The 14,316-nt window shown below is 35.7% G+C and overlaps 1 protein-coding gene across 10 annotated transcripts in view; it reads right to left on the bottom strand.

Moving 5' to 3' along the window:
* Nucleotides 1–14,316, bottom strand: part of AFTPH (aftiphilin) — a 68,624-nt gene that overhangs the window by 18,771 nt on the left and 35,537 nt on the right. For all 10 annotated transcript variants that reach the window (XM_035001427.1, XM_035001425.1, XM_035001424.1 and 7 more), the window contains 4 exons: nt 7,125–7,276; nt 5,104–5,230; nt 4,629–4,685; nt 997–1,119 (listed from right to left, as the gene is read on the bottom strand). In XM_035001427.1, the coding sequence (XP_034857318.1) occupies nt 997–1,119; nt 4,629–4,685; nt 5,104–5,230; nt 7,125–7,276 (459 nt within the window). The remainder of the gene's footprint in view (nt 1–996; nt 1,120–4,628; nt 4,686–5,103; nt 5,231–7,124; nt 7,277–14,316) is intronic.

A 14,316-nucleotide genomic window follows, 5' to 3' on the forward strand; every position in this document is an offset into this window, starting at 1 on the left:
GTGACAAATTTTCCAAACTTACTTCCCCCTGGAACCCTTCTTTAGTGGAGTATCTCTGGGGATTAGCGTTCAATGGAACACTTTCTAGGCCCTAGTTTCTTTCAATGGAACACACATTTTGGGAACGGCTGTCCAAATATACATTTTTGTGTTAGATAAAACTGAAGATGATATTGAAGGTAAGAAGTGACAAACACAGAAAATGTTTTACAAATGGTAATGTTCACTTAAAAATATTAATCTTCTAAAAAGAATGCTTAACTAGCACTGAGTCAGTTTCTAATTTGATGTGGGAAGAGTAAGCAAATTTTTTCCCAGATAAAAAAGTGAGGGGCATAGCTTTGATAATAAACATACTAGACTGAAAAAAAATTTGTGCTTAATGGTGCCAAGGTGGTGAAGAATAAGAAAGGTAAGACAGCTTTCTTTTTTTCTTAATCCAAATAATATTTTGTAAAAGGCCACATCATTTTCAACTTAAGTAACTCTTCTATTCAAACTCTCAAAACAACAGTTTTGATGTAATAAACGCACCTAATTTTATTACTTTATAAAATTTGCAGGCTTCAGGAAAAACACGTATTAGCAGATTTGAAGAGCTGGTGTAAATGCAGTGTTTCCCAATTATTTTGAAAATCAGTACTTACCAGATTGGTGTGTCAGTAATTATGATTATACAATGTTCAAGCTGTAAGGGACTTTTAGAGATGCCTGCTTCAAAGTCTTCATTTTATAGGTAAAGAAACTAGGGCCTAGAAAGGTTTTAAGGACTTAACCGGTAACCAGCCAGTTCTCATATTGTGCCTTTTTTGAAAATTAAAGATGGCTTGTTTATTGTATTCCAAGGGATGTTAATAAGTAATCAAAATAATGTCCATCATTAAATCAATTTTTAAAATATTTAAACTAAAAGTTACATATTATGGGAAACACTGTGTCTGGACATATGTGTGTATACATGCATAAATATATCAATACATGTACAGATATTTTTACCTGGAATTGGTCAGATGTACATGTGCTCATTTCTGGTGACATGGTGTTTGTCTGACCAATGGAAGCGATTTTTTCTGCAGCAGATAGTGGTTTCAATGGTTCCTTGGTGGGCTCTAACATACCCTGAAAAAGGCATATTAGCCATTAGTGGAAGGGGGTGAGAAACCAACTCAAACTTTATGAGAAAGTCAATCTAGCAGAAAGTTAAAAACCAAGTCATTTGGAAAGTACTAAAGACAAAAAGGAACTATTCTTAAATTTTGTTAAGAGACGATCTAGCACTATAATGGAAAATGTTTAAAGAGACAATCTTCTAGCACTATAATGGAAAATGTTTTACAATAGTACCTTTGGAATCCAAACTTTTTGAAGACCGTGTATTTTAAATCTGATTGGTTTTAAAGTACCTAGTTATCACTGTTACACAAAAACATAAGCAATTTGGGATGGCAGGGGTGGGGAAGAGGCAAGCACCACAGATTATATCCAGGCCCTAAAACTCCAACAATTTTATGATAGTCCAGACACGGAAACTGCAGAAAAGGACACCCTTTGTACCCTTTACACCATGGTGGTGCTTGGAGAAGTGAGAATTCTAAAACATGCCATCTAATGTGATGCTGTCTACATGCTTCAATGTAAATTTAGTATTTGATCCTATCTCCACTAAAGGATGGGAGCCTTAACACTTAGTTCCTGGGACTAGCAAAGCAGAGACACAGCCATTTCAGAGGGGGGAAAACATCTTACATGTTCCTCTAGGTGTGTTACAAATCTAATGCACTTTCTGAGTAAGAAAGGAAGGCATTCAGGGAAAGAAGGAAAAAAAAAAAAAAACCAACCCAACATTTTGTATCAATATTTTACCAAACACTAATAATAATGGGTAATCATCAATTAATGGTCTGAAAGAAAGCTAAGCTTTAATACATTTTAAAATAATACTCAATAAACTCTTGAATATTTATCAACCAGACCACACAAAAGTCTCCCTTTACTGGGGGAAAAATATTAAAGTGGCTAAGACAGTAAGGTCAGAATCTGTATATTCCCAAAAACAAGTTTTCAGGACAATCCTCCCTCTTCTCATAAAATAGGGCAAATGCTAACTAAAGCAGTTTACAGACTGCATTCTTAACAATGGTATTTGTGAAAGGCTTTACTCTAGCAGCTTGTATGAAAATAAATTCATGGTCTAACTCAGTAGCTTATATATTATACAGGCTTTCCATCTAGTGCACCTTACATAAAGAGACAACGCATTCCGCAAACAGTTCCCAGCCTTAGCCAACTTCTCTAATGTGAACTATCCCTTAAATCAGTGGTTCTCAAAGGGGTTCCCAATCAGCAGCTTTTGCATCACCTGGGAACTTGTCAGATGAACTGCCTCACCCCTACTGAATAAGAAACTCTGGGGGTGGTGCCCAACATTCTGTTTTAACATGTCTTCCAAGCAATTCTGATGCATATTAAGGTCTGAGACCAGTGACTTAAGTGATCATTTCAGGTCTTATTCCTCCAGACGAGACCAAAGGATACTGAATACCTCATCTGTGTGAAGCACCATGGGAAAAATTCAGGTATAATTAAATTTTGAAACCAGATATGAAAAAGAATAAGTTTCTAAATGTAAGGCATCATAAAGATGGAGTAGGAGAGGTATAGTCACTAAATCAACTTTGGTTTTAAAAGCTTATAAAAATGGTGAAATGATTACTAATAGATTATAATTAAGATAGGAAAGTAAAGCAAAAATATTAGTCTCTAACTTTAGCCTACAAATAAGGATTAAGTAGTTATTGCTCCCAATGTGCTGAATGAAAACCCCTACAAATTCATACTTCCTACTCAGAATGTGACAGTAACACCAACAATCTCTAGAATGCTACTCCTTGAGGAAAAAAGAAATACAAATAACCAAAAAGTTAAAGAATGTTCTTCATTATATTACCACAACAGAAAAAAGTATAAGGATAATCAAGGTGTTTTGAAAATACCAGATAAGTTACATTTATAAAGGAGCAGAAACTGAATAAAAGGCTGAAGCACAGAAAAGTTTTTGTCTAATTCCATAAAACAAAACTACAAGAATGAAACAAAGTAAAACATTCCAATTCAATATCAATAATTAGAGCTTATTCAGGGAAAAAGTTTGTAAATTAAAGAAGGTCAAGTTCCACAGCAAATTCATTTTCGCATGCACATAAAGGGTTGTATGATTTAAATTCCACACCAAGTTAGTTATTTTTTTCTTAATCATTGTATTTTTACCTTATTTTCAAGTTATTGGTGAAAAAATTTAAAAATATTTTTAGTTTAATAGACAGAGCATTTTTGTTCACCAATAACTCAAAGACATACCAAAAACACAAATACATCAAACTTTAAAGTGTGACTGAGTCTTGATAAGGTACAGAAAGAAAATTCCTCAGTTATCCTGGACTACCTGGCATATTTGGAAAAACAAAATTCAACACATTTAAAAAATTAATGGAGGGGCGCCTGGGTGGCTCAGTTGTTAAGCGTCTGCCTTCGGCTCAGGTCATGGTCCCAGGGTCCTGGGATGGAGCACCGCATCGGGCTCCCTGCTCTGTGGGAAGCCTGCTTCTCCCTCTCCCACTCCCCCTGCTTGTGTTCCTGCTCTCGCTATCTCTCTCTCTGTCAAATAAATAAAATCTTAAAAAAAAAAAAAAAATTAATGGAAAAACTGAGGACCAATTATGGGTCCCGGCTCATTTTCAATTACTATCATATGGTATTCCCAAGCTTTTATACACATCCATAGCTTCACTAATGCAACATTTAAAATTTATCACAACTGGATTAAAATATATGATATCTAAGCCTTCAGATACTTCAGCTTCCACTTTATTTATTTATTTATTTATTTATTTATTTATTTATTTATTTATTTGACAGAGAGAGACATAGCGAGAGAGGGAACACAAGCAGGGGGAGGGGGAGAGGGAGAAGCAGGCTTCTTGCTGAGCAGGGAGCCCGATGCGGGGCTCGATCCCAGGATCCCGGGATCCCGACCTGAGCTGAAGGCAGACGCTCAACGACTGAGCCACCCAGGCGCCCCTCAGCTTCCACTTTTTAAGAGCAAATTTAGGGGCGCCTGGGTGGCTCAGTTGGTTAAGCGACTGCCTTCAGCTCAGGTCATGATCCTAGGGTCCTGGGATCGAGTCCCACATCGGGCTCCCTGCTCTGCGGGAAGCCTGCTTCTCCCTCTCCCACTCCCCCTGCTTGTGTTCCCTCTCTCGCTGTGTCTCTCTGTGTCAAATAAATAAATAAAAAAAAATCTAAAAAAAAAAGCAAATTTAGAAAGGAAAAAAAAAAAAGAAGAGCAAGACCTCCAAAGGTACATATTACGGAGTTAAGAGCACTATGTTACTAGGATAAAAATAATCTTCAATGTAAAACAAAAGTATTTTTAATTAAGAGAATATAGAAAAATGTCTTTAAATCAAGACTTGAAGGGATTTATGACATCAAAAAGGAAATTAATAGTTATTCATTTAATGTTCCCACACTAAGTGCCCCTTAAAATATACTTTCCATGTCATGCCATGTAAGATAATTTAACAGAATGCAGCAGTGATAAATTTGCACAGAGACATTTTTGCACTTACCAATCCTGCTGCATACATGGGCACTATAACAGGCTGCTTCTTATTACCCGTGAAGAGCTACATACATGTGTTAGAGAAAAAGAACACATATTTAGAGAATGCTATGGCATATAATGAAACAGTTAAAATATGCTCGCAATGCTTTATTATATACACTGTGAAACATAAGTATAACAAATTATTAAATTGCCCATATGAGATTATGTTTTTGATCTCTTAGTCCAATCCCTTCATTTTATAATTAACAAAAAACACTGAAACAACTTTTTCTTAAAATAAGAAATATTGACTGGAGAAAAATTTAGATAGATTTATGTTTAAAAATTGGCATATTCAATATACATGAGCATTTAAGACAACTAATAATTATTTTTCTGAGCTACTAGCTTATCACAGCTTGATTAGAAGTTGTAACAGTATTTAAAAACACTCATAGGTCCACTAAAGGATTTTCCAAGGTACTAACAAAACTCACAATGTTTCGGGTGTCTATACCCAAGGAGCACAAAAGCTTCTTGTTGCTATGGGAGCCGCCCCACTGATATCTCAAGCCATGTGCATCGTGGATATCCTGTAGCTCGGTCCACACATCCAGCAGTTCCCTGCAAAGGTCATGACAAAGCCACCAACAATGGGTTACTGAATCGCTTTCACCATGAATTCTAGTTTTAATGTGATGGTGAAATGTTATACATTCCAATTAATCTTGCATTTAACATGAGTATACAACTATTATCTGAATAAAATCAACAGCCACTGCTTAGTCATTAAAGTGGCTAAGTTAAACTCATTTGGAACAATATGCAAGTAATCAACCAAAATTTAGTATGTTTTTTTAACTGTAAAACAAAAATATTTAAAAGGAGAAAAGAAATCACTCAACCTTCCACCATATTACTACAGCCATTTAATATTTGTGCTTTTTTCCTCTTTGAGTCTTGACCCACAAACACAGCTGCAATTATATAGAGAATTTTGTGTTTTTTCAGATTTTAAGCATTTCTTCATCTACATGTATGCCTTCCTTTTTCAATGGCTGTGTAACGTTCTATTAGACAGAATGCATCATTATTTATTTGGCCACAACCCTACAGTTTAAATAAGTTGTTTTACTATTCAGCTCTTATTGTTGGTTAAGGCAAAAATATCTTCCTGTATTTTATGGTGTGTTTTGTTGTAGAGTTGTGTTATATCCCAAAAATGAATCTCTTAGAGAGATTCCTGGGTCTATTTGGACAACTAGCATATTTTTAAATAACACATTGAAATGGTTTTAAGATGGTAAAGCATAAACGTTTTTGTCCCCTTTTCTTCTCAGAAATCACCCCCCCAAAAACCAAGAAGCAAATCATAATCTTCATCTTTAAAGAAATTAAGAGGTACTTAAAACCTTGCACCACAAGCATTGAGGTTACAAAGAGAGATGAAGGAAAGACTTGCACAGAATGTGTCCAGAGGTGGAGAGTAATGAAATGCAAGAGAGGAGTACAGAATAAGAGTAACTCTGAAATTAAAATTAGAAAATCAATCTAGAGCCTCTAACATCTAATAATTAATAGGAGTTCCAGAAAGAAAACAGACAATGGAGGGAAGGTAACGTCAATACAAGAGAACTGCCCAATACTGAAGAACAGAAGTCTCCAGATTGAAAGACTGTACACCTTGTGCTCAGTCCAATGAATGAAAAGATTTATCAAGACACTTCATTGTGAATTTTCAGAATACCAACAACAAAAAATCCTAAATTATAAATTTAATGTGAGGGTAGAATAAAATAAAATTTTACCACCCATGTACTTTATTTCTCAGGAGGCTATTAGAAGATGTGTTCCACCAAAATGGGCTCTAAGTGAAGGGAAGTCCCAAGACAACGTGTGTTTCTAGGTCGAATCCATTCCAGATTGGAATAGGACAATGGAGGACTCAGGAAAAAAATGGAATGGCTAGCCTGCCAGGTTTGATCACAAGTAAAATTGTATTAATATGCTGCTGGGGGGTAGGAAAAGACTTAGTAAATGAAAAAGAGAGGCAACTATATGTCCAGGAAGAAGCTCTAATAATGGACAGTGAACACTATTTACATGATTATAATCATGAAAATACCAAATATCAACTTAATGAAAAACTATGATATAAATATAATGATGTACTACATGTTGGTTAATTGAATTTAAATAAAAAAAATTAAAAAAATATATAGGGACGACGAAGGGAGGAGAATAGCAGATGTAAAGTCTAAATTCTCATCTATCATACTAGAAGTCAAAAGATAATTTATAAAATTGATGAGAATATTGATTTAGAAATATTTTTAAAAGCGTTAAAAAATGGAGCAGGGAGTTGTTTTTTTTTATAGCACAATCTTACTTTTTAAACTTCAACACAATGTTATAAGAACATTTCAGAACCTTGATGCTTTAAGATAACCTTATAAGTTAAAATAGTTGAAAGTAACAAATATACATGCTGTCTAAAAACTGTCTACTACTTACTTACCCACTTTCAGCTAAGGCCTCTCTTGTTTTTATTGGGAAGGTGCTTGTTTCCAGCAAGTGCTTCAGGGAAGTAACTTCCTCTTCAGTATCAGGGATAAATATTGAAGGAAAACATGCTTCAAAAATTCGCTCCAGGCGGTTTAGTAAAGCTGTCTGCATCAAAACACACCCCAAAAGTTTATTTTCATTTCTCTGATTTTAATGATGTGTTTTATCATCAACACACACACACACACCTCTAACCCCACACCCTGTCCACTACTATGAGAGAGGTTAACTACCAGTCAGGTACAGGAAACACTAAGTGAAAGGTGCATAACTAACTCAATGAAACTGTTCTAAATGATTACATTAAGTAATCACAGTTACAGTGGTGACAAATGTATTCTATACCAAGCAACATATCTGGTACTTTACAAACATTACCTTACGTAATCTACTACAGAATTCCCAAAGAAGAAATTCTTACTCAATTGTACAGTGAGAAAGCAATCTCAAAGTGTGAATAATCTACCCAAAGCAAAAATAAAAACAAAGAGAAACATTCAGAAAAACAAGCAGCATTCATCTTCTTTCTATCACTAGATGTTCCCTACTACCACTCATGTACTCTAGATTTAAGAATAATTAAATTGAATATTTATGAAAAGTATTATGCTATTATAGTTGAACAGAACCTTTTTCTTGAATATAAACATTTGAATTTTAAAAGCCTTTTAGAAATATCTCTGCTGCTAATAGAACAAACCAAAGTAGGAAAGAATGTCTCAGTTTTTACTAAGAAATTCAATAGCTCATTTAACATTTTGATGATCTGTGTTATCTTTTAAAAATTCCATTTCTCTATTCTTCTATCTATGGTGTGTATATTTTTGAATAGAACACTGCCTTTCCTCCAAGCAAAGACTGGATATTCCCTAGAGCATTTTCACTGAGAACATCGGCATTTTGGAGTATTTTCATTAATTAAAACTTGTTGAATTGAGATTAACTTACATTTTGGGGGGGTACTACTATATTATTCTACATGTGCAGCCTACAATAACATTTATTCCCACTTTCCTAACTGTATGTCAGATACATGTAAAATATTTTCAACTTAGCTCAATTTACTACTTAAACATCAAAGGGGAATACAGACTGTTAAGTTAAAGATTGTTGGAAGTGTACACCTGAAATGATACTGAGTGTGTAAGAAAATGCCACATCATGGTGGTATTTCTTGCCAAGTAACAAAAACAAGTTAATGCCTGATTTCTGTTGTTTAGCATAGTCAGCAAACAGGAAAATGAAAAACAAAAGGAAAAATCTTCACAAACATGTTTTCCAAACCAAAATCTCTCTTTTGGAAGCAGTATCAGAGCAAAAAACTTAACACTGAATAATTAGTCTCAGGGTACTCTTCTGCTATCTCTACAAAAGTTACTCTAACACCTTCATTATATTCGTGTGTGTGATATGGGAAAAGGTTCTCAGGATCAATTATGAAACCTACAGTAAAGAGTAGACTCAAGATCCCAAGGCTTGTGAAACTTGAGTGTGTCAAGGGGACCCGCACTTACTTGTTTCAACAGAGGGAATGGACAGACATTACTTTTAAAGGGATCAGATAACCATCTAATTGGAAACATGATGAGCGCTGGCTCCTTCTGGGCAGGGAAGGTAAACAAAAACTCACATATGACCAAATTTTACTTCTCTGTAAATTAAAACCGAATCTCGCTCGTATCCCCTTTGTTATCCTTTTAATGGGAAAGAAAAAATATTTATCAAAGGAAGGAAGAAATGACCCCAAAACACATTTAGTCAATTGGGCAATATTATACCTAACTACCAGTCTTAGGCTCACCAGTGAGCAAATTCTCAAATCAGTGGAATGTACGTGAACAAACAGAACATCACATTCACCTCAAGTTTTTACTTCTTACCTAACCTTTTCTCATACAGAATGTAAATTACATGAAAAATTTGTAAGAAAGTTCCATTTATCTTTACAGTTAGATATTACACTCAATTGCTTCAATGAAATATTTTGTTGAATGAAGTAGAGCAGGGGTCAGCAATTCTTTCTTTTCTTTTAACAATTTTTTCAATATCGGGCCAGCTAGTAAGTATTTTCAGTTTTGTGCCACCTATAAACAAGTAAGTGTGGTGTGTTCCAATGAAACTTTATTTACTAAAACAGGCGGCAGGATAGATTTGTCTCATAGGCCACAGTTTGCTGACCCCTGAGGTAGAGCAATAAAAAAGATTCAAATAATCAGAATCCACTAACTGAACAGCACACCACCCACCACAAGGAGGAACTCTTAACAATTCAAAAAGAAAGCAGCTAACAATTAACAAAGATTGTGATGCAAATTAAATTTCCTGACATTTTCCTTTAAAAGTACACCAATTTCCAGCTATCCACAAATCCACAAGGCTAGTCTGATGGTAAAAGGGAATCCTCTAAAAAGAGTTTCTTACTAATATGTTGTTCATGGTAATACATGCCAAATTTCATTTGCTACTAGTTAATTCCAGGAAGTAAGTGGCTGATAAACTAGAATACTTCAATGGAGGACCTGTGGACCCAGAGGTGAGACTCAGTTTCTGGATTTATAAACTGGAAATATCAGGGGCAATCTCACAGGGTGGGTGACGAATTACAGGATTAAATACTTGGCACCCAGTGTGTGCCTAAGAAGCGGTAACTTTATCACTACTATTGTTATTATACAGATGGCACACAAAAACACAGTGGCCTACCAAGGAATAAAATAAATGTCAAAACTAGGTTCAAATCTCACTAGGGATGTTTCTCTGCCACGATTTAGCATTCTAAATTATGAAAATACTTGTTTCAATCTATCAATTTCTACCATAAGAAGAAATTAAATAATCCAAATTCTTGCACCCTCCCTAAGATCCTCCTGCTGAATTGGAAAATAAGTACCAATTTAAAAATGTCTATCATTAAGAGCCACTTACATAAATAGAACCTCTTACTGCTACTCTTTGTGGATTTTATTTTTTTATTAAAAAATTTTTTTTTGAGGGAGAGTAAGGGAGGGGGGCGGGTAGAGGGAGAGGAAGAATCTTAAGCAGGCTCCATGCCCAGTGCCCAGTTTAATACATACAACAGCCTTAAACCAAATTAGTAACAAAATTAATGTTACATCAACACTAGGGTCAACAAAGTGATATATTATTTAAACTTGGACTTACTTTACTGTGTGTAAGTGAAAAGGAATTTATTATTACCCTGCTTATAAGAATTCTTATTTCTATATAATAGAGTATATCTAGCCATAAGAGGCAATCTACTGGTTTTGATTAAATGGGGACACTACACATTTTTAAACTCCTTGTAGCTGATTAACTCAGAAAAAGATGTGAATTAAATAGTAATATTTAATGATATAATATAATGATATAATATATAATAACAGTAATATTTAATAATAAATAGTAATATTTATTAACATGTACATGTGGACTTCTATTAGATATAAAATTCTGAAAGACTGTATTTTATTATGTGGAATTAGAGGTAAGGTCAGACTGGCTAATTGAGTTTCCCTAGGCAGACAGGGCAGCATATAGCAAACAGTATCAGTATAACCCTAATCCGTTCAAGAAAGTGAGGGCCTAAATTCAGTAAAATATCACAAGATGTTCCCTGAAACATAGTTAAAACTGCAAAAGTCTGATAAAGCACATTATGTTTTTTATTTAATGCTTACACAGTGCTCACCACATGCCAGGCATTATTCTAGATGCTTTACAAATATTAGCTCACAGAAGAACACAGAGGAACCACAGGAGGGAGGTAACAGTCATATTATTATCCCCATTTTCTAGATGAGAAAAAGAGAGCACTAAGAGGTTAACTTGCCCATAGTCAGATGAATATTACATGCTGAATCCTAATCTAGTATAGTTTCAGTCTGTGTTCTTAAACACTGTATTAAGCTGTCATCAAAGCAGTTCTAAGTTCAATTTCTAAAAATTATAGGAGCTTTGAGGGCAGGGAATGTCTCATCTTGAATCTCCAGTACTTAGGTTCCTGTACATAGTTGATACAGAAATGTTAGCTAGTTCACTGTGCACTAGATTTAAGGAAAAAAACAAATCACACTTCACTATTATTTAAGACTGCAGGGGGCATATTTGTTCTACTTACAAAAGTATATCTTACTATAAACCATCTAAACCATTTTTGTACATAGGTTGGATATATTTACATAATCCTAACAAGTATAATAACTGAATCCCTTACATACTAGGTACTATTCTTGATGCTTACATATATTACTTTATGAATCTTTTTCAAAAAACCCCAACTGTTTCCAGTATTACAGATGAAACTAAAGCGCAGGGAGATTAATTAACCACAGTCTCATGCTGGTACAGTGCACAGCAAGGATTTGATCCCAAGTCTGACTCCAAAGCCTCTACTCTTTTCACCAAATCATGCTTTTATTCAACTTTGGTAGTCTTTCAAACATTTGTAGCCATTAGATAAGGGATTCAGCTGTTAACTGCTGAGGTGATGACTGTACTTAAGAAAGCAATGATTCATCTAACACTACAATTCATAGTTTTCAACAAAGCAAATTATAAATTTTTACTAAAGAGTACTACACTGTAAATTAATGAGAAGGTGCTGAGGGCCCACACACTTAGCACAGTAGTTAGCTGAGGTTACAAAAGTAACTAAATAGCAAACAATGAAATAATATTCACAATAATTACTTGACTTTTATTTTATTTTTTTTAAGATTTATTTATTTATTTGAGAGAGCGAGAATGAGAGAGAGAGAGAGAGTACATGAGAGTGGGGAAGGTTAGAGGGAGAAGCAGGCTCCTCGCCGAGCGGGGAGCCCGATGCGGGACTCGATCCCGGGACTCCAGGATCATGACCTGAGCCGAAGGCAGTCGCTTAACCAACTGAGCCACCCAGGCGCCCCGGTATAATTACTTGACTTTTAAATGCCTTTAACTCCAAAGTTAAAGAAGAAAAGTAGTCATCAGTTCTCCCTTGAATTTGGACTTAGAGAACTGGTGACTGGTTAGCCGAATACCAGTTATGTAACCAGTTCACACGTGCATCAAATTCTTCGCCTGGCAAATTGCAGCACATCTAGCCATTACACATTGTAAGAACTGAGGGCTCTGATAAATGCAGAGTTGAAAGTCAAATGCTATTCAAGGCGGATGCCAGAGTCCATTTTCTCTATTCACGTCGTGCTAGGACAAAGGATGAGGGCACTAGTACTCAGAAGAGGTCCTAATCTGTCAAAACTACTCTGCGAATGGAAACCAGCCCAAAGCAGCAGCTTTCCTCTCAAAATAGTTTGGCAGGTGAGTATACAGCCAGAACTAGATGTTACTCCCTCACAAATTCTCATTTGCCCCCCTACTATTACTTTCTGCCATTCACCAAAAAAATTCAGTTGCCAACACTATTTCTTTGCACCTTTACAGACCATTTTCCAAGAAGTTCATTTCTGAGATTATTCAGTAACTAACATTTATTGAGCACTTATTATGTGCAAGACAATGTGGTAAGCACATCTACACACATAATTTCATTTTACCTTCAGAATGAGAGATTTTAAATAACTGCTATTATTATTCTCTAAATCTAAGGTTCAGGGAAGTGACTAATACAAGTTAGTGCTGAAACCTGGATCTCAATCTAGCAGTGTGACTCTAGAGCGTTGCTTTTAAGCACTATACTATTGCCAGGGCCAGGGCCTAAGGCCCACAATAAATTTAGGGATTTATGAAAAAAAATTTTTTTTTTTTAAGATTTTATTTATTTATTTGACAGAGAGAGACATAGCAAGAGAGGGAACAGAGGCAGGGGAAGTGGGAGAGGGAGAAGTAGGCTTCCTGATGAGCAGGGAGCCCGATGTGGGGCTTGATCCCAGGACCCTGGGATCATGACCTGAGCCGAAGGCAGACGCTTAACGACTGAGCCACCCAGGCGCCCCAAGAGCTAATTTTAACAAACTCATCTTTATACCAAGTTATAAAATAGAATTTTAAATATCTTTTATGGGTAAGACACATAAAAGTCATATGCGGCCCTGGCTACATTACTCGCAAAGGTACACTGGCTTTTATCTTTCCCAATTTTCTCATTTCTCATATATTTGTTTTCCTATCAGGGTCCTTTATTACCTTGAATGTCTCTATAATAATAGTTATTACTTTTTCAAACCTGATAGGATTTCTGGGAAAGCACAAATGATCAACTATCCAATGGTTTTAATTTGTCAATGAGGGCAAAGCATCATGTATGAATTCACTCTCATTCTGAGTTCTGTCATATCTCCATGTTTAGGGTAGGAGGTATATAAGCAGCCATTTCATTTCACCCACTGATGCAAACAAGTCATATTATCGAATGCAGAGTTTCCCAATTGGTAGGCCCCAGTCACAAACAGGCTACAAGTCTCTCCCAAATCTTGAAAGCTATACAGGGACAAATGGCACTCCCTGTTCTGATGGTTAGTTTTACGTGTCAACTTGACTGGGCCATGAAGTGCCCGGACAACTGGTCAAACGTTATTCTGGGTATATGTGTGCGGGTGATTCTGGATGAGTTTAACGTTTGAATTGGTAGACTGGGTAAAGCAGACTGTCTTTCCGAATATGGGTGGGCCTCACCCAATCAACTGAAGACAGCTTTAGGACTGTATTTGGGACTTCTCTGCCTCCATAAAGACCTGAGCCAATCCCTTATAATAAGTCTCTCTTTCTACCCCCACCCCCCCCATCTCCCAAACCCTCCCTCCCTCCCTCCCTCCTCCTGGTTCTGTTTCTCTGGAGAACCCCAATATATCTCTATTTTATAAATAACTATTCTGGAGTATAAAAAGTGTATTGAAAATCTCATTCAGTTTTTCAAAGGGGTGTGTCAGACCAGCACCTAGGATCCTAGACTGGTTCTTATGCCACTCAAATGCATTATCTTCTTGAAAGTATCTTGTATTTAAGGTAATTCCTAAAGTTCCTTCAACATATTTCTAGTTAAGTTTTCTTTTCTTCCTTCGGAACAAAAGTTGATTAATGTTAATAGTTTTAACATTGATAGCATTAGGTCTTGCTCGTAAGTGGAAGTTTAGAAGAAACATAAAATCCACTGGGTAATTTAATCTTCCATTTAAGAGGTTACCTTATGCCTTGCCACCATTAAA

Source organism: Mirounga leonina, unplaced genomic scaffold, assembly GCF_011800145.1.
Source record: "Mirounga leonina isolate KUSES-001 unplaced genomic scaffold, KU_Mleo_1.0 Mir_125, whole genome shotgun sequence".
In the NCBI taxonomy this organism is placed as follows: Eukaryota; Metazoa; Chordata; class Mammalia; order Carnivora; family Phocidae; genus Mirounga; species Mirounga leonina.